At 56.7% G+C, this 20,336-nt stretch overlaps 2 protein-coding genes across 2 annotated transcripts in view; both read left to right on the forward strand.

Moving 5' to 3' along the window:
• The first annotated feature begins 724 nt into the window (after window positions 1–724).
• ADORA2B (adenosine A2b receptor) lies at window positions 725–19,880 on the forward strand. Its single transcript, XM_029210856.1, has 2 exons — window positions 725–1,062; window positions 19,161–19,880. The coding sequence occupies exons 1-2, from the start codon at window positions 725–727 to the stop codon at window positions 19,822–19,824; spliced, it is 1,002 nt and encodes a 333-aa protein (XP_029066689.1). The 3' UTR covers window positions 19,825–19,880.
• TTC19 (tetratricopeptide repeat domain 19) overlaps window positions 1,018–20,336 on the forward strand; it is a 55,213-nt gene continuing 35,894 nt past the window's right edge. The window contains exon 1 of the mRNA XM_029210855.1: window positions 1,018–1,035. The gene's annotated coding sequence lies outside the window, so the exon portion shown is untranslated. The remainder of the gene's footprint in view (window positions 1,036–20,336) is intronic.

Below are 20,336 nucleotides of genomic sequence, written 5' to 3' on the forward strand. Positions count from 1 at the left end.
GCGTACGGATGTGTCTGTGGGGAAGGACGGGGGAGGTTGTCAGCACCCGCCCTCCCTGGGTGGGCGAGGCTGCGAGGGGTGGTAAGGTCAGTCACTGAGGCCCGGGGCGGGGGCGGGGTGGGGCACGGGCCTGGGCAGAGCCGAAATTGGAACACCTGGGCTTGGGCCCGGGCTCTCCTGGGGAGACCGACAGGCGGCAGGGGGCGCAGGACGGGCTCTCCGGAGGCGCCGGGGCTGCAGGGGAAGGGTCTGGGGATTCAGTTAAGGGTCCCGTGTGAGGCCTTGGGGCCTGAGCTCAACCGGGGTGAACAGGGGGCCGAGGCGGCGCTGGGGGCGAGGATGGGGAGCCCGGCCCAAGGGGCGGGCCGCGCCTCCCCGTCGTTCTCGGGCGAGCCCTGCCGTCCAGCGGTGTCCGTGGTGTGCGTTGGGGAAACCCCGAAGCCTGCAGGTCGTCGCCTCGCCCGGCGGCGGCGGCGCGGGGTCCTCTCACGGCAGGTCCGGCCCTGACCCCCAGCGCGGGTTCTCGGGAAGGTGCGAGCGCTCGGACTGCCCCGCCGGGTGGGGCGCACGGAGCGCGGGGCCGGCGGCGGGGCGGAGGGGGCGGGCTCGGCCGAGGCACCACCCCCGCGCCGCCTTCGTCCCGCCTGCCGGCCGGCAGAGCTCGACACCCCGGCTCAGATGCGCGGTCCGGGCGCTCGTGGCAGCGCGGCTGGGCCGGTTGGCGATGCCGCTGGAGCTGACACAGGCCGCGCTGTACGTGGTGCTGGAGCTGGCGCTGGCCGCGCTGGCGCTGGCCGGCAATGTGCTGGTGTGCGCGGCGGTGGGCACCTCGAGCGCGCTGCAGACGCCCACCAACTACTTCCTGGTGTCCCTGGCGGCGGCCGACGTGGCCGTGGGGCTCTTCGCCATCCCCTTCGCCGTCACTATCAGCCTGGGCTTCTGCACCGACTTCCACAGCTGCCTCTTCCTCGCCTGCTTCGTGCTGGTGGTCACGCAGAGCTCCATCTTCAGCCTCCTGGCCGTGGCCGTCGACAGGTACCTGGCCGTGCGCGTCCCGCTCAGGTGAGGCCCCGGCCCCGCGGAGCCCGCCCGCCCCGGCCCCCGGGACCCCAGACCCTCCCGGCCGGGGCGCGGGGCGCGCGAGTTCCGGCCCGCAGCCTCCGGACACACGTGCGCCGGGCTCGACCCTCTCGGCGCCCCGGGCCTGCGCCTCCTTCAGGGGACCCGAGTAGGGACAGCCCTGGGGCCCCGGGGGTGCGGCCCGGCGGGGCAGCTCCGGGGAAAGCGCCCCGAGCGGGCGGGAAGGGGCCCGGCGAGCGCTGGGCGGTAGGGCCGGGGAGAGAGGCTCCAGGGCAACCTTGGACGCTGGGATCTGCGTGGGCAAAATGACGCGACTCGCCGCCCGACTTCAGTCTGTACCTGCCGACCCGGGTGGAGGTGCTAGTTAACTTTAGGGAACGCTGCGTGCTTCTTGCGGACTCTAATCACCTCCTTATACTTTAGAGAGAGTTAAAGTGCTTCCCGGCTCGCCGAGACCGACAGCCTGAGAGCCTCGTGCGTTGAATAGCCTTGTTTATCTGCTGCCCAGTCCCAGCGGCTGGGAAAGTGCCACCAGGGTTTCCAAACGCTGGAGGACTTGCGGGTCGCTGTTTCTCCCACAGTCCGAAGATGCAGGAGCCAGCCGGCAAGGGGAGCGGAGTCCCAGGTGTAGCTGGGAGCTGGAGAGCCCGAGCATCACAAGCATCACGTGGGGCTTAATTGAAAGTATTTACTTTCTCTCTCCCTCCCTCCTCCCTCCCTCTCCTTCAACCTCTCCCCCTCTCTCCCTCTCTCCCTCTCTCCCTTCCCCCCCCTCCCCCCTCCCTCTCTCTCCCTCCCTCTCCCTCTCTCCCCCTCTCCCTCTCTCCCCCTCTCCCCCTCTCCTCCTCTCCCTCTCTCTCTCTCTCCCTCCCTCCCTCTCCTTCTCCCTCTTCCTCTCTCGCTCTCTCCTGCGCGTGCGCCTGGATGCCCTTTGGCGTTTCTGAGTTGGGTGAGCTTGGGATCTCTTTGGGTCTAGAACTGAGACAGGGAAATTGAGTAGGAGGGAAAGGAAGGAATTAATCTCTTGAGTGCCAACTCTGTCGGGCGCTTTAAACTTACATCCTTTAATCCTGCCAGTAATTCCAGAGGTAGGTACCTGCGTCCTGTAGGCAAGGGGAGGACACGCAGGATGGTGCCTCTGAATCAGTGTAGCAGCAGGACTGGGTCTCAGCGCTGGCCCCATGTTCCCGCTGTGTGTGGCATCAGTGTTTGGCACGTGGGCGGAGAGCAGACGGCCATTTCTGGAAGCGGATTCTGCTTGCAGTGAATTGGTGGCTGTACGGGAAAAGTGTTTGAGGGAATTGACGGGGGGGGGGGGACATGCTCCCAGAAGCCTTTGTAGCAGGCTGGCGTGGCACACCTGCTCCCTGTGCTTTGTGTCCTGGGTCCCAGCGAGGGCAGGAGCCTCCTGCTTGGCCGGGCTGTGAGCCTCCTCTGTGTGTCTGGGCCTTTCCACGTGCTACTGCCCTTGGCCTGTGACCAGGAGGCCCCATGGGTCCCATCAGGTGTGACAGAGCCCAGGGGTTTCCAAGGACCGGGGCGCACGGCACGAGCTTCTTTTCTCTTAGGGCTCCCTTTCCTGCCTCTTGGTCCTCGTGTTGGTTACTTGGTAGCCTTTTGGACTGTTTGCACCCAGCAGGCAGCCACAAGCCGCAGCCTTATCTCACGGAAGCCCCTTGGGTTTAGCCCTGGCAGAGGTCCAGAGAGACCTCAGCTCAGTGCGAGTTACTGGAAGAATCCCCCATGCCCCACGGAGCAGGAAGTTCCATGAAAGTTTAAATCTGTTACTTCTTGTCCCGGTCTCTGCTGGGCGGGGTCTTAAAGGTATGGGTGTGGGTGTGTGAAGGCGAAAGAAATGTGAATCACAGATCGCTAACTTCTCCTTTGCGTTTGCTGAAGCCAGGAGGGCGGGATGTAGGCTGGGGAGGGCGGAGCACCTCGGAGTGAGTGCCGGTCCCACCCCTGCCCTCCCGGCCTGCCCGAAGCAGGTCAGAGGTCTGCAGGAGGTGTGTGTGACCTGTCCCAGGAAGGGATGGCATGTGTCCTGGGCCCTGGCGCCCAGCCCACCGTCATGGGCTGGAGAGGTCCTCACGGCTCCTGTTTCAGCACTTCCTGGCCTGCTGAGCTAAAGAGCAGATTACAGGGCCGCACCGGGCCCTCCCGAATCAGAGCCTCTGGGGCCGGGTGTGTGTGGATTCCAGTACCAGTATGTAACCGCGGACTTCCGGTCCCACCAAACTTCGAGGACCTCTGGGAGTCAGGGAGACGGGGGGCTCCCTTCTTTACTGACCCAGGCCGGGCAGCTCCCACTCGGCTCCGAGGCCCTCCCTGGGGTCACGGGTCAGTGGGAGTGAAGTTGGAAGTGTGCTGGGGAGGAGGGGACTCCCTGTAGAGGCAGCAGTAACCGGGGTGAGGGCCAGCAGCTTAGGCCCGCCTCCTACCCGGGCACGAGCGGGGGCTTGGACTCGTCACCGGCGCCCCAAGGCTCTGACGGAGGCCCGCGCGGTCCGCCGTGGGCACGGCTCGAGGCCGCAGAGCCCGCAGCCCTGCGGCTGCCCAGCTGTCAAGGCAGATACTGACCAGGGAGCGTTGCAGGAAAGGGGCGCCCGAGGAGATGGCCGGAAACGAAGACGGGAACTTGTGCCAACCTGACCAGGAGGCGTGTCTGCCTACACCGGGCCCTGCCCTTGGCCTCAGAGCGAGGGGCGTCCACACACAGGAGAACATCCGCTAACTGCAGTTCACGTGCGCGCGGTTCCTGACGCAGGCCCCGGCCGGGGGTCCAGGCCCAGTGGTGCTCTGGGGAGCCGGCAGGGCGGGGCTCTGCGGGGCAGGGGTGTCTGCCCGCAGCTGCTGGCTCAGGCGTTTCCGGCAGGAGCCCTTCCTCCTCCCTAATCTTGTTGCCTGTCAGCCGCACCCCAGGCCACTGGAGTGCCGCGTGGTTCCCCTCTGCCCGCCTGGAGGCTTGCCCTCCCGGCTCCTGGACCCCGTTTCCCCTGCACCGCGCTGCTGAGTGTCTGCTGGGGCCGAAGGAGGGTGTTTCTGGGGGCGCTGGGTTGGTTGGGTGGGTCAGCAGGATGGCAGGTGCTGTGTCTGTCTGTCCCTGGATGCTCACTCTCCTGCCCCCTTTGCCGCGTGGAGGCGTCTTCTCAGAGCCTCACGTGTCCAGTCTGGGAGGGAGGTATTGGGGACCTCTTAGCAAGACTGTCTTGGGTGGAAAGGTGGCCTCCGCTGAGCTCCTTGTAGGGGACTGAACTGTAGGAGGTTGGCAGGGGGTTTTGAGTGTTTTTTATTTTTTCACTTTTTCTCTTTTTTTAAATTGAGCTGCAGTTCCCATACAATAAAATTCACCTGTGATGTTTTTAAAAACATTATCTACTTTCTTTTGGCTGCATTGGGTCTTCATTGCTGCGCGCAGACTTTCTCTAATTGCAGCGAGCGGGGGCTACTCTTTGCTGCGGTGCACGGGCTTCTCATTGCGGTGGCTTCTCTTGTTGCGGAGCACGGGCTCTAGGCGCACAGGCTTCAGTAATTGTGGCTCTCGGGCTCTAGAGCGCAGGTTCAGTAGTTGTGGCGCACGGGCTTAGTTGCTCCACGGCATGTGGGATCTTCCCAGACCAGGGCTCGACCCCGTGTCCCCTGCAGGTTCTTAACCACTGCGCCACCAGGGAAGTCCCTGTAATGTTTTGAAATAAAGCTGGGAAAGAAGGTTTCAGCTCTGGGTCCCGCCGCTCCCCGCCTTGGGTCCTCCCTTCTTCCACACCAGGGCTGTCTTTCTCTTCCAGATCATTCCCATTGGAGTGGGTTGAATGGTGTCCACACCCTAATCCCCAGAACCTGTGAATCTGGCCTTAGGTGGGAAAAGAATGAACATCACCTTATGTCGATCTTCAGAGGAGGAGCTTACCCGGGATGACCTGGTGGCCCCTAAGTGAAACCCCATTCCTGTAAAGTAAACAAGCAGAGAGAAGGGGGAAGGCGTTTGCAGATGGAGGCAAAGACTGGGATGCTGGGCGGCCACCAGAGCCCCGCCTCCCCTAGAGCCCGTGAGGAGCGTGGCCCTGCCGCGCTTGATTCCGGGCTCCTGGCCTCCAGGGAGTGGAGGGAGGGAGTGGTGTCAGCCACCGCTCAAGTTCGCCGCGCTTTGTTACCGTGGCCCCAGGGAACCCCCATCACTATCCGAACGTGCGAAGCCGACCCTCCGTCGCCGCTCGCCCCACCCACACGCCCGCCCCACCCACATGCCGCCGTTCCTTGGTTTCCTTGACAGGAAGCTTCTCTGACATGCCGTCCAGTCTGACGTCCTCCGCTTCCGTTGTCACCGTGTCCCCCCCCCCCCGTCAGGCCACCCCTGCAGGGCCCCCTCTTGGTGGAATCCGAGAGTCCCTCCTGGGCCTCGTTGCCTGTGCCCTCTGGCAGCTCTGGACCGGTTCCTGCGGGGATCACCCCCCCCCCCCCACCCGCTGCTTCCCTCCGGCTCATCTCCAATCTGGAGGGCGCCTGGGGTCCCGTCCCCTCGCTGCGGGTAGAGTCCAACCAGCTGGACGTTCGTGCAGCAGCCCCTGGGGCAGAGGGAGGTGGAGGCGGAGCCCCGAGCACCTGGGGGGTCGTGGGAGGGGGACGGGGTCCCCCGCGACCTTAGGCTGCCCTGGGCCATGGTGGCCAGGAGCCCCTCTGCGGAGGAGGCTGCGGCCCTCGGGCTCTGATGCTGGAGCAGCAGCCTCGCAGGGACACAGTGCCCGGCTCTGCGGCTCAGCAGCGTTTGCACAGGATTCCGGAGAGCACGGGTGGCCTTTGATCACGTGCAGAAAAAGTATGTGTCAAGGGGCAGAGTTAACTGCGTTTGCACAGGCAGACGAGCTGTGACCGCGGGCACAGCTACCCTGCGGTACCCTGTCTCCACCTCACGCTTGCCTGCCGGCCGGGGTCACAACACCAGGGCAGGGACACGCAGGCGGACAGGTGTGCTCCGGACACCGGAACGCAGGGCACAGTTGTGAGCGGCAGCCACTCTTTTGACCTTTTCTGGCCCCCCCCCATGCCTCGTCTCGGTGAGCCCCTGCGACAGCCTTCTGGGGGCGATCCTGTCACCTCCAGATCCACAGGTGGGGAGGACAGGGCTCAGAGAGCTGTCATCGGCCCAGGTCACACGGCCAGGGCTGGGTAAGCCTGTGTCCCCTGGAGGGAGAGGCTGCAGCCTCTCGGCATGGACGAGGGTGCACCCGGGGGTCATGAGTGGGACCCTTTAAATGTCACCAGGATAAAGAGGACGCAGCGGAACAGCACCGTGGCCAGAGGGGAAGGAGGCCGCGGTGCCTTGGCAGGTGCATGAACCATCACAGGATGTGACTCAGCTGCCCGGACCGCGGGAGCCTGTTGGCCACCTCCCCTTCCTCAGATGCGGGAAGCGAGGCCCAGCCTTTTCTGATGCTTCTGACTCATTACTGACCCTCAGGAGCCGGGCTTCAGCGTGGTTCTTATACCGCCCCCCCCACCCCGACCCAGGAGACCCGTTAGCAGGCTGTGCTCTTCACCTCGGAGGCTGACAGGCTGGAGACACTGCCGTGGGCAGCAGGGACTGGACAGCAAAGAGCAACTGTACCTTCTTTGAAAGAATTAAAGTTGGGAACAGACTGTCACGGGCTGAGGATGGCCTTCTAACTCGGCCCGGGCTGACAGGGGCGGTGGTCCTTCTGGGGGGCTGATGCCGAAGTTTCATGTGGGAGAAGGATGGGAGGATGGAGGGTTACGGCGCGGTAGGGATTGTGTGGGAGGAGTGGGCTTGCCGGGCCTCAGGGTCGGGGTCCTAGCACAGCGGATCCAGGGGGGCCCGGAGGCTTGCTGAGCAATTTGGGTTTTGTCCTCAAGGCACTGGTAAGTCCACGAAGGACTTGGTTTTGTTTGTCGTGTTCTACGTTAGAAATCAACTAGTGTGAAGAAGTAGGTATTCAAAAGCACAGAGGGCTCCACAGGGAAAGGCCGAGTGGCCCACACCAGCCCCTCTGCCTGGAAGCCCTCCCACACTGGTTCCCAGGGCCACTCCGCCCTCCACGGTGACAGCTGGGTTTGTGCTGCCATCTTGAAACAGAATCTCTCGACTGCCCACCACACAAGACAAGCCCTGTTCCTTCCAATTTCTGTTATATTTTGATTTTTTTTCCTGTGGATCCTATTTCAGCCTCTATTTCTAATTCCATCACTTGTAGGCAGTAGCTGTTAACTGTCAAGAAAAATGAGGAAAAGTGTACCACCCTCCCTCCCCCATCTCTCCACCTCTGCTGTCACCCTGTCTCTACCTTACTTTGGACAGGTAGGAGGTTTTACTTTCCAAAGGCGATCCATGCCGTAGTAAAGAGAATGAAACCATATAAAAGGGTAAACTGGGGGAAGTAAGTCACCCAGTCTGACCTCTGATTTCCCATTTGCCTGTTAGAGGCAACCACTGCTTCTTAGTTGTTTTTTTCTCCTGCACAAATTACGTATTGAACACATTTATATTATACCATTGCTTTTACAGTGTCAAGGTTAATAACATTTGCATTTTATTCTGTATCTATAATAAAGTTTCCTGCACTTTGTAGAGAGTTTCTGAAAAGTGGAAACCGATACCCGGCGCGTATAACGTTCTGCGCGCGTGTTTCCCGAGCAGAGCAGGGTGACTGGAGCAGAAATGCCCTCCTGTCAGTAAGCCCATCTTCTCCAGGAGATGGGTCTCATGGCAGGTCACGTGGGTTCTGTTTGTAGGTGCCGCCCACTGCTCAGAATTATGCCCCATTTTAGTCAGCCTCATGTTTGCATCATCAACTCCCCATCTGGAAATTAGAGGACGACCCAGCTCCTTCACTCTCATTGCGGAGGGTGCCTGGTGCTGCGCCGGGTGTCGTGCTGGGTCTCCCCATCATACTCTTGGGGTGCGTCTGCCATTTCTTGCCCCCCTCCCGCATGTTTTCTTTCCTCTTTCTGGGATTCCACATGTTTGTCTATATACCATCCGTAGGTAGCTTTTTCAGGACGTGGGTTCTTTCGTGCCAGCAACGTTTTCCTTTCTCACGCGTGGTTGGTAGTTGGACTGGATACGCTGAGGCTTGAAGGCATTGCTCTAACACCCAGGGTGCCCAAGAAGTCCGACGTGGGTGTAATCCTTCTTTGTAACTCTGTTTCCTCGGAAGCCTTTGGGATCTTTTGCTTTGCTTGGTATTCTGAAATTCCACAAGGTTGGGTCTAAATGTTGACTTTCAGCTTTTCTCCTTCACCTGGGGACGATGCCTTGCCAGTCTGAAGACTTAGGTCTGTCTTCAGTTCTGAAATCTTAAAAAAGAATTTTCCTAGATTATTTCCTTATTTCCATTCCGTCTGTTTTTCCTTCTGGGATTCTTGATAAGTAGATGGAGACTTTCCCTCCTTGACTGTTTCTGTCTTGTAAATGTACTCTTCCATATAAGGTTCCAATACTTTAGTCTTTTGTTCTCCCCTGGAAGAGTTCCTTGACTTTTCCCCCCTAGTTCTTCTATTTTTGTTTGTTTTTAAATTTTAGCGTTCATATTTTTACTTTTGATTTAAGGTTAAATTTTTTGGAGTCAGTTTTGAAAAACCACTTTTGGATTCACATGGTTCGGATTCTTGCTGTGGCATAGATTGTATATAATCAAAACTCTTCCTCCAACCCCATCCTCCGTCACTGGGTCTCAAGCTTCAGCCAGGGAAGGGTGGGGACGTGAGGGATATGTGCCCAGCTGCGCGGGAAGTGCAGGCGTGAGGCCGCCCTAGGCTGGTCAGCAGGCAGCCTTCCTCTTGATTTCTGCTCCTTTCCTAAATCCCGTCTGGAACCTGCTGTCTGCAAGGCTGGAACCTCTCTTCCCGGCCAACCTGTTTCTGGCTTAGGGCTCCATGGAAGCAGGCTGACGCACCGCGCCAGCCAGGAGGTCGGGCAGAGTCTGGAGCAGAAGGGGCCACAGGGAAAACCGTGCAGCCGACCAGAAGACCAGGACGGGGAGGACCCCCGAGACCAGAGGTGGGCCCTGGGGGTACAGTCGGTGAACAGGGACCAGAGACGCGGCTGGGCGGGGCCAGGCTGGCGTCCGCCTGGACACCACGCGCCGAGCGGCGGGCCCGCGGCGAGGACACGGGGTCACAGGGGTGACGGGTTCAGGAGGACTCGCTGACTGGGCAGGATGCTGGGCCCGAGGAGAGGAAGAGTCCAGGTGAGCCCGGGTTTCTGGGCCGCCAGGTGGCCCATCCCAGAGGCACGGGGGCCGTTAAGGCGCCCGCTTGGGGCGGGGTGCGTGGGGGGCGGCGCTCGGGGAGCTCCAGGCTGGGCGGCCCTTCTCGGCTCTGGATCCAGCCCCTCCTGACAGCATCACTCCAGACCCAGCGCGGTTTGAACATCCTCAAGCTGCTCTCCTCTCTCAGCGCCACTGGCTTTGCTTTTGGCCGGTCTGCTACCGCCCTGCCCCGCACAGGGCTCCCCAAAGCAGCTTTCCGTCCCACATCTTGATTTCCAGGCTGATTTTGACACCGCCGACGCCAGCGCCAAAGCTGCCTTTTTTTTTTTTTTTTTTTATAATGTAGAGTCTCAAGCGCTAGTGAAAGACATCACAGACCAGGTGCTGGTGGCTGCACGTCTTCACCCCACCTGCAGCCCGGTCTCTTTGGTCCCCCCTCTGCTTCCTCCCTGTCCCCGCTGCCAGCCCTGCATCCTTGCTGCCCCTTCAGCCCTGTTCGCGCCTGGGGACAGGGCCGGCCTCCCCCGCCCCCCTCTCCCCTTTGTGTCTCTGCTTTGCTTCTCAGGACCCCCTGGATTCCCTGGCCGAGGTCAGGCCTCTGCACGTGCCATTCTCCCTGCTTGGGATGTTCTGCACCTGCTGACTCTTGCCGATTTTCACGACACTCTCTCTGGGAGGCACCCTGGATTCCCTTGCAGCTCTCTGCATGCTTGTGGGTATTTTCTAGGTTATTTGTCATCGGTTTAAGGTTGCCTTTGCTTCTTCTTTATAAGCAGGGCTCACGCTGCTCCCCCCAGCATCTCCAGTAGGCGAGTCCAGTTACTAGCGTGTGACGTGTCTAGGGGTTGTCAGTGTGTGTGTGCACATGTGTACACACATGTGTGCTGGGGGGACCTGCCCCGATAGGGATGGACCAGCTTGTTGTTGAGACACGACAAGCCCGTGGAGGGTGTCCTCAGGATAAAGCCGGGGAGAGTGGAAGACTGAGAAGGAGAGGGAGGGGAAAAGACATACTGGCATCGCCTAGAGGGGTAAATAGCTCCTAAGTTTGGCATTTTCAGAAGTCATGAGAAGCGTAGTTTTTTAATACATACACAAGCACACACATACTGCATTCACTTTGTGCTTTTTAAAAAGTCTCTGCTATTAAAAGATATGTTTGTATATACATATCTATATCTGTGTGTGTATATATATATATATATACATATATATATAGTTATACACACACACATTTGTGTCCATTTGACTAATCTAATGTGGTCTGTGGTTTCAGAACGAATGAGTCATTCTGAACTAGTGTGTGTTTTTTCACAACTTCGAAGTTTCAAAACTAAGACAAATTCCCACATGGTTCGTGTTTTGCTACATTCGCTTTCTCTCTCTCTTTCTCTCTCTCTCTCTCTCTCACACACACACACACACACACACACACACACGCAATTATACTCAAGAGCTTTAACATTGACATGGTACAGTCTATAGTCAGATGTCCCAGTTATCCCGATCATTTTCTTTATAGTTTTTTAAAAATTCAGATTCCAATAAAAGGCCACACGTCCATTTAATATGTGCCTTTGGTTTTCTTTAATCTGGAAGCATTCCTCAGTCTTTTTTTCCCCCCCTCTCTTTCATGGCAATACATTATTTTGAGTTTGGTTGTTTCTTTATGATTAGATTCTCAAGTTGAACATTTTTGGTGGGAATACTGTCTACCTGATGGTGTGTGCATTTCAGCCCATCCCATAGGACGGCACACGGGGTCAATCTGTCCCACTGCTGTTGTGTTAAATCTCATCACTGCTAGCGTTCATCACTGTGAAGGTGTGTTTTCCCTGTTGATGATTCTTGCTTGGATCAGTTATTACCATGTCAGATGGTAATTTTATTTCTTTTCATTCCTTCCACTGTATCAGTTGTCCTTCTTCTGTAGAGAAGAGGTTTACCTTTCCCTGCTTTTCCTTAAATTATGTTTTTTACATGCCAGTGGACTTAGGGAATTTTATTTTTGTTTAATGTGTTACAGTCCATACCTGTTATTCACTTTGATGCCCAAGTTTGGTGAATGAGAGCCTGTTCAAGCTGACTTCTCTTTGAGTATTCCCATCACGTTTTTGAGCACTTCTTACTTTCTGGCACAGAAAGGCTTTTCAGGCTCCATTGTATTTTCTGGCTTTGGAATCAGCCGTTTCTCCAGGGAGCCCTGTTTTCTTGCAGTGGAGAATGGTATTTAGAAACCAAGATTCGGCAGGAGCGCTCGTGGCTGCTGGAGCGTCATTTCTTCTAGGCCCTCGTGATGAACACAGCTAGGAGAGCTTTGTTTTGTTTTGTTAAATAATGACTTGGAGGAACTCCTGCGTGCAGGAGAATGCCAGCTCACTAATGAGTAGGGATGACTGAGTGTAAGCAGGTCATCACTTGGCAACTGTCATCATAATAACCGGTTCAGGGAAGAACAGTCAGGTGATAAAACTCACCGGTGAAAGTTTGATGAGGGCCAAGATGTTTACAGAATCTCAAAGTCTATGCACCACGAGGTACAGCCGATCACAGAGGGATGAGCAGTCCCGGCGGAGAAGCCTGGTGGACGCCCCCGCGAGCAGTTACCTTCAGAGTTACCGTCACCAGTAACAGGATGCCGCGCCACCCGATGCCGCGTGTCTCCTGACGTCTAACTGGTTGTTAGTGTGCGTGGTGGCTGACGCTTTTGACAATTAATGGTGTGTCTGAAGCGCAGTGTGTTTCAGCCCCAGCCGTGGGAGGAGGGTACCTTTGCGGGGAGAGAGGATGACAGGTATCCTCTTTCTTCTCTGGTCTGGGTTCAGGCAGTGGGCTTTTCTCTCGGGGGTTCTTATTTCACATCAAAGAGACCAGAGTCTGGAGCCCAGCGACCCTGGGCTGTCCCCAGGTCCCACCCGATATATGAGACCAAAATGGGAGCCTCGCCAAGAACCAGCCTCAAAGGTGAGCTCTGGGAGACCTGGTCCTGGCCACCACCCTCCACTTCTGTAGGCCACTCTGGACGGCCTCCTCTGGCCGTGCTGACCTGGTGCGGACAGCTGCCCACATTCTTTCCTGCACTCTTCCTCTGAGGCTCCCGGGTGGCCATGAAGGACAGGTGGCATCTCTTCCACCCGCCTGCACCTTGGCAGTGGCTCGGCTCAGGTCCCCACCGGGATTCAGGCATGTCTGAACTTGATGGAGGGGATGGGGTACCCCCAGGAGCCAGAGTGGCTGAGGGTCCTGGCCTCCTGGGAGGAACTCAGCCTGAAGGGCAGCTCCGGCGGCCAGAGCTTGTCATCCAGCAGGTGGGCAGGCGCTGTCCTGGCCTCCAGCGGCCCTGTAGGCTCCAGCCGTGACCATCTCAGGCTGTGGAGACAAGGCGGCTGGCCCTCAAGACAATTATTTACCACAGACGGTAGACGGGAGACCCTCCTCCCACCCCTAGACCTGAACTTCACGTAAACAGAACCAAGCAGTTCTTTTTGTGTAAAAATTGTTTTATTTGTTCCTTACGTGTTTGTGAGAATTCCTCGGTGAAGTCATGTGTGTCTTCCGCTTTCTTTGCGGGAAGGTTTATGGATCCTGGGTCTTGAATGGGCACAGTGCAGAACTGCTACTGCTTCTGTCTGTGACAACATCTGAAATGCCCGTTACCTTGGTGGGAAGCAACTCTTCAGCCTCAGGAGGTCCCTCTTAGACAGATGCCTCTTGTGAGCTACAAGCTGGAGCTCAGGACACGTCCATGCGCCCCTCGGCTTGTTTGTCTAGAGCTACCGGGTGGGTGTTCAGCGGCTACGTGTGCCAAGGAACCAGAGCTCTGTTCCTTTCTTACAAAGTCAGGCTGGCGTCGGGGCTTCGCTCACCAGGCCCGGTGTGAGGTGTTCTGGATACGAGTGTGAATGAGGGAGGTCCTGCCTTGGAGGAAGTCTCGGCTCCGCGGGAGGGGGCGGCCCTGCAGCCCCCCGGGGAGGCTCTTGCGAGGGGCCCTGGGGACACGGGGCTCCACGGGAGCCCAGGGCTGCGCTTCAGGGGAATTTCTGTCCTGTGAACGGGACGCATGCGCTGGGTGAGCGGTGTTAGGATGGTGCAGGCACTGTCTGGGTTCATCTGGCGTTCTGCCCAGACACAGGAGCAGGAATAGTGGGATTAGCCTGGCCGGCTTCAGTAGAGGAGGGAAGAGCCCTCAGTGTGACTGCTGTGCAGCCCAGAGCGGCTCCCAGGACTGGGGGGAAAGCAGGGCCCAGGCCTCCTGCGGCACCCGCAGCCCTCACCCCTCATGGCGCGCGGCCGCATCGCCTCGTCCGGCTGCATTGCCTTTGCACCCGTCGGCCTTGCTCTAATTGCACTTTTGCCGGGATTTCCATTAGACTTTCTGGGGACTTTTTTAATGTTCACCGCGGCAGCCTCTACCCCCCGCCCGCGCGGACCTGCCTGCTGGGCCGTCCAAGTTATTTTGTTAGCACTCTAGTTATAACGCTTGGTAGGTGTTGAGTGGTCTGTCCTCACCCCATTTTCACGTAAGTCCCGTTACTGTTCTTGTGCGATTTTAGAGAATATGACGTTTTCTGAGAATGTATATGTTGCTTTGGAGCAGAATTGTTTCTATTACAGAGAAATGAAACTTGGGAGTGAAACAGAACAGAAAGGGAAAAGTCCCTAAAGGAACAATTGGCAATTTTAAGAAGCAGGACAGAACTCCGGGTGTACTTACTTAGTGATTTGCATTGATAAAGTGCTTTGCACACACGAAATCTGTGTTCAGAGGCCCCGCAGGGTTGGGTTCTGCAGCCACTGCTCTCCCCATTTTTCTGAGAGCAGAGCTCCGGCTCTCCCCAGCCCCTGTCTGGACTCAGTGTCACTGCCAGGGTGGCTGCCCTTGGGGATTTGCTGCACTCAGGGCACCCTGAGCGCTGGGAATTCTGGTTTCCAAGGCTGAGCGTGTGGCCTGGTTTGAGCCGAGGTCTGCAGAGCCGGAGGGGGGGGACCCTGGCCCAGAAATAGGCCAGTGCTTGTTAGGCAGCGCTTGGCAGAAGCCCTCTGTCATGATGTGAGCCCGGGCGTCCACACTGTTCCCTTTAGCTGTGACTGTCTCTCGATCCGGCTCCTTAGCTAATGAGCCCCTTGCATGGAGAGTGGGTGGGTCCGGCACAGCGGGGGCACAGCCACTTCCCAGAGGGTGGACTCTCCCAGGACACCCCTTTTGTGTGGGCTGGAGTTGTTCCTGCTTGCTCGGTGTAATACCGCCGCCTACATTTCCTCTACTCATCGCCTTCCATTTACTCCTCCTGCACTTGGGGCGGTTGTAGGAAAGGACGTTCCCGCCGTTCAGGAATGATGTGGGGGGCACGCACGCACACACACACACGAGGATGCTCTGGGAGCCCCTGGTGCTCGGGGAGCAAAGGAGCGAGGGGTGGGCAGGGTGGGAGTGGGGCGCTCAGGGAGAGGACAGAGGCCCAGCCGGAAGTGGGAGACGAGAGGGTATGGGGGAGGAGAGCGGAGCCCGCCACCCCGCCGTGAGATGCCAGAGACCCGGGGGTCGTGCCCCCAGCCTCCCGCCCGGTGCAGGGACACCGGCCTGCTCTCCCCAGCATCCCTGGCCGTCTCCCACCCGTGCCCGGGTCCAGGCAGCGTCTCGCGGACACGGACTGTTCTGCCATCGTGGGGCTGCAGTTCCGGTGCTAAAAGCGCGTCTGCCTTTGGAGCCCACGTCTTGCTGTGGGTCTGGTTGTGTCCGCCAGCAGAAGCGTCTCCCTGCCGCCTTATAAGGACTGCCTGCCGCTTCCCAGGTGGCCGGCCACGGAGTTGGGGGCGGAGGATCCCTGGAATGGCTGGCAGCTTTGGCCCGGGCAGAGGGCAGCAGAGCCGGGGCTGGCGAAGCGGGGAGCTGGGATCTGTGGGAAGAACCACGGGGTCCTGAGCAGGAAAGTGACTGCTTTGGGCAAAACCGGAATCAGATCAGGTCGGTGGGTTTGTGTCCTGACTGCAGTTCAGGGGCAGCAGGCCAATCATTTAACCGTGGCAGCCTCAGCCTCCACATCTGTAGCTGGCGATGGTGCCCTGACCTCGCGAGACGGGGGATGCGCGCGGGCCTGGTGCCTGCAGAGCGGCGCTCAGGCGGGGCGGCCGCGAGTCTGATGTGCCCTGTGTGGCTGGCGGCCGGGGGAGTCTGTAGGCACGTGTCTCCCCCAGCGTGTCGTGTGGCCGTGTGGTTCAGAGCTGCTAGGATGGGGTGGGGGGTGGGGTCTGTGAGCCCTGTCTTTGCTGTCATCCTGCCGGCACCACGCCAACGTCTTCTCTTGAGTTAACCACTGAAGTAGTTTCCTAACTGCTCTGCTTTCCTTCTGGCGGCCCTGAAACTCAGTCTCCACGGTGAGCTTCACACAGCCGAAACCAGTGCCTTCCCCCCAGTGTGCCTCGAGCCTCCCATGGCATCCCGCAGCACTGGGGTATCTGAGTATCAAGCTCCAGCCCCTTCCCCCGGCCTGGGGACGGGCCCGCCTCACCCCTCTGCTTCTCTAGGAAGGTGAAACCCTTTCCGGTCTGGAAGCCATGCACATTCTGTTCTCTCTGCTTAGAATGGCTTCTCCCCGCTTTTCAGAGCCTCCCTGCCCCCTGCACCTCCGACTCTGCCACCTAAGAGGCTTCCCTGACACCCTGTGTCCAAGCTCTTCCTGGTTTTCTCTAATCTGCACCCTGTTCCTTTTGGTTTGGCCAGACTCCTTCTGACTTGTGATTGTACCTGAGTGTTTATCTGTTTATTTTCTGTCTCTTCCGTTAGCTTCACAGCCCACGAGGGCTGTGATTCTGTTTCCAGTGCCAGCGGAGTGTGTGGTAATACAAGGAAGAACTCTGAATAAAATAATGAGCCAGTAGGGGAGGAGGACCCTGGTGCAGGGGGTCACGGAGAAGGCTGGGACCAGCTGCTCCCCGAATGAAATCATCTGGTGTCCCTCATCTAAGACGATTTAGCGTAAAAGTAGTTTTTCATATGCGCAGGATCCAGCAGTTTTGAGAGGTTCAGATGTGGGTGGATTCCAGTTGTTTTGAACTCCGCCAGGAAGCCACCCCCTGGGATCCCTCTGTGTACAGAGGACTCCGTGTCTAATATTGCTTAGGAAAAAGTCACATAAAAGAAGCAGCATAGGGACTTCCCCGGTGGTCCAGCGGTTTGGACTCCGTGCTCCCAATGCAGGGGGGCCCAGGTTCGATCCCTGGTCAGGGAACTAGATCCCACATGCTGCAACTAAAAGATCCTGCATGCCTCAACGAAGATCCTGTGTGCTGCAACTAAGACCCGGCGAAGCCAAATAAATAAATAAGTAAATAAATAAATATTTTTTTAAAAAAAGCAGCATAATGTGGTGTAAGGAACAGAGGCCTGAAAGTCCTGACTTATTGGTCTTTGGTTGTTGTATTGCCTTTGTTACTTAAAGACTTTGTATGTCTGGTTCCTCATTTGTAAAATAAGAGAAGTTGGACTAGAAAAGATGAAAGTCCCTTCCAGTTTGTATGAGCTTTTTGGCTGCAGGTAACAGTGACTTAAGCCATCAAGACCATCAATTATCTCTTGAACTACAGTATGGAGCCATGGTGGTTCTAGGGTTTGTGTAGTGGTTCAAAGACACCATCAAGGACCTGGACTCTTTCCTCCCTTCTGCTTCGCCATTTGCTTTGTTTTCAGGCTCATGCCTCATGGTCACAAGATGGCTGCTGCAGCTCTAGGCATCACAGCCTCCCATAAGAGCATCAAAAGCAGAAAGGGATGAGTATGGGGAGGAGCTCTCCTCGTGTGTCTCTCTCCTTTTATCAAATAAAACTTTTCCTGGAAGTACCCTAGCAGACTTCCTTTAGTCACATTGGCCAGAACCACCTCCCGTATCCATCCCAGACCATGACTGACAAGAGAATGTGCTAACCCCAGATCTTACTCATCCCCCGGGGCTGGTCTGTGTTCAGCTGTACACACCTCAGTGCAGCTGAGTCCCATGAACAGTGGAGGCATGGCTGCCTCGTGGGCCTGAAGTTCCGTGACTCTTAAGTGCTTGGCCTTCAGGAGGCGGTGGCGTTGTTACCCTACAGGGGTAACATTGCATTCTTCACGTCTCTGGCAAGGCAATGGCCAGGAATAACATTTTTATAAGGAATGGCTTTACATTCCTGCGTGAGGAGGGAAGCAGAAAGGATTTGGAAATAGATGGATTTATTGGCCCAGAAAAGTTCAGCGAGCAGCTGCACCCAGCAGGTCCTCTGTAGTCAAGACCCCACAACTGAGCTGCCCTCGTAAGGAGCAGAGAAGATGAGGGATCACCGTCAACATGAGGCAAGACCTCAGTTAACTGCCCCCGCAAACTGGACCAGTTCTGCTGCCTGTCCGGCCACAGCATCAGGCATTCCTAATAAGCAGAAGCCCGTTTTAAAGCTGTCTGGTAGCGAGCCAGGAATGTGTTTGTAATGGCCACCTTCCTAAGAACCTCCTATGCGCCAGGCACTATGCTAGCTCCTGGGGACACCAAATCAAAGGGACAAGGTCCAAGTCCTTAAAAGGCTGAACACCTGCGAGAGATAAACAAGCTCTATGACAGGTGTGTGTCTGAGGCCAGAGAGTAGGAGAGGCCACCTTTGCCTGCGAAGGGAGCAGGAAAGGAGGTGACCTTTGAGACAGGAGAGCAGCCGGGCCAGGACGCAGCAGCTGTCTGGAACAGCAGGCAGGGGCACTTGGGGCTGCGGCCTGAGGGCTCCGTGGTCCATGCTGAGAAGTGTGAGCTTAATCTTGCAGGCTAAGGAGATCGGACGCTTCCCACAGACGAGTCTTAAGATAATGTGTATCCAGTTATTTCCCAGTTTTCTTCCCAGAGGTTAAGTAAAGATGTTATTTCATTATTTTCAATACATTATGTTAAATACATATTATGGACCAGTTATGAATAGCAGAGTTTATACCTTTGCTATAAACCATATATGGACTACCTTGTAGCAAAACGTCCAAAATGTGTATTATGATTTTTAGAGATTTTAAATAAGATTTAATGGTCTAAAAATTACTAAAAAGGTTTGATATTTGCTAAGTTCTTTCCCAATTTTTATCAACTTCGCCGCTAGCCGAGACAGCCAGGGACGCTGCTAGAACTCTCGTTCTCCAGCACCTTACCGGGGAATTCAGGGGGATGACTCTTCTTAGGGTGTTGGTGGGAGACTGACCAGAAGGCTTCTCGCCCAGAGTCACCAAGTGGGGCTGCCTGACTCCCGGGGCCTCCGGTCCTCACTTGTTGGGTGTTTGTTCTAGGGCATCTTATCAGTGAAGCCTCCCTGCCTGACCTCTTTAACACTAGTCCCTGCCACAGCTCACCTTCCTCACTCTGCTTTTTCTCTTTTCACACTACACGTCTCCTTCTAACATACCGTATAATTTACTAACCTATGCTTGTTGTTTATTATGATCTGTCTCCCCTGCTAGAACGTTAAGTCCCTGAGAAGCAGAGGTCTTGTGGGTTCCGTTCCCTGGTGTATCTCGACCCCCTAGAACTGTGTCTCATAGGAGACCTAGACCCAAGGTCAGTATCTGGGTGATTAGAAAGCAGCCTTTAAGAATTCTCCACTTGTTCTCCTCGACCATGATTTGTCATTAGACAGAGGTGAGTTATTAAGAATGAAAACCTTATTGAACTTGTTAGAGCAAAGCTGTTTATACCTGTTTGCGAGCTGTTAGTGTTGAGGGTAAAAGGCCACGGTGCCCTCTGAGGCTGAACGGTAGAGGCTGTTAGGGGTAAAGGAACAAAGAGCAGAGGTGGGGTCTTGGACTTCGGTGGCAGAGTGCTGTAAGCTGGCGGTGACAGATGCTGTTCTTTTCAACAGGTATAAGAGTCTGGTCACTGGGGCCCGAGCAAGAGGGGTCATTGCTGTCCTCTGGGTCCTCGCCTTGGGCATCGGCCTGACCCCGTTCCTGGGGTGGAACAGTAAAGACCGTGCCACCAACTGCACGGAGCCCTGGGATGGAAGCACAAACGCAAGCTGCTGCTTTGTGAAGTGTCTTTTTGAGAACGTGGTCCCCATGAGCTACATGGTGTACTTCAATTTCTTTGGGTGCGTCCTGCCCCCGCTGCTCATAATGCTGGTCATCTACGTCAAGATCTTCCTGGTGGCCTGCAGGCAGCTCCAGCGCATGGAGCTCATGGACCACACGAGGACTGTCCTCCAGCGGGAGATCCATGCGGCCAAGTCCCTGGCCATGATTGTTGGGATCTTTGCTCTGTGCTGGCTGCCGGTACACGCCATCAACTGTGCCTCGCTCTTTCAGCCAGCCTGGGCCAAGGAGAAGCCCAAGTGGGCCATGAACACGGCCATCCTCCTGTCGCACGCCAACTCGGTCGTCAATCCCGTTGTCTACGCCTACCGGAACCGAGACTTCCGCTACACTTTCCACAAAATCATCTCCAGGTATGTTCTCTGCCAGACAGACGTCCGCAAGAGTGGGGATGGGCAGGCAAGGGCGCAGCCTGCTCTCCAGGTGGGCCTGTGACCGAGGCTGCTCTGGCCTCTTCGAGGAGAAGGCACGAGTTCAGTAACAAAGGGACAGGGCATGGCTGGCGGATTCTCACTGGAAGGACAGCTACACCTCACAGGCCAGCAGGGGGCGTCTTCGGAGCACTTCCCCGGAGGTACCACGTACCTAGTTAACACGCACGCGTTACTCGTAGGTGCCGCGGGTCGGCGGCCGTGCCTGCGGTTCTCTGGCTGCTCTTGCTGACGATGCTGACGACTTGAATGGAGTTAAAAGAAAGTTTTGTTTCTTTAAGAGTCTACCTCTTTCGTGGTAGAAAATGACTGAAACTATTTTACCGTGAAACACTGTGAACTATTACAGTACAAACACTTTTTAACTTAGCAGGCAGTGGAAAAAGTTGGACATACTAAAAATATGTACTTGTTCTGGGGAAGGTGACCAGGAAAATTAGAAAGTGTAATTCTTCAATCAAGACGCTGCCGTACTAGGGAGATGATAGTCTCATACGTTCTTAAGTAGAATGTCAT

Source organism: Monodon monoceros, unplaced genomic scaffold (genome assembly GCF_005190385.1).
Source record: "Monodon monoceros isolate NGI ecotype Baffin Bay Population unplaced genomic scaffold, NGI_Narwhal_1 Super_Scaffold_9, whole genome shotgun sequence".
NCBI classification, from domain to species: Eukaryota; Metazoa; Chordata; class Mammalia; order Artiodactyla; family Monodontidae; genus Monodon; species Monodon monoceros.

Excerpts from the sequence above, each read along its gene's own strand:
- ADORA2B (XM_029210856.1), top strand. The coding sequence starts at position 725 with ATGCCGCTGGAGCTGACACAGGCCGCGCTGTACGTGGTGCTGGAGCTG. Across the intron at positions 1,063-19,160 it reads GCCGTGCGCGTCCCGCTCAG|GTATAAGAGTCTGGTCACTG; the intron begins GTGAGGCCCCGG and ends TCTTTTCAACAG.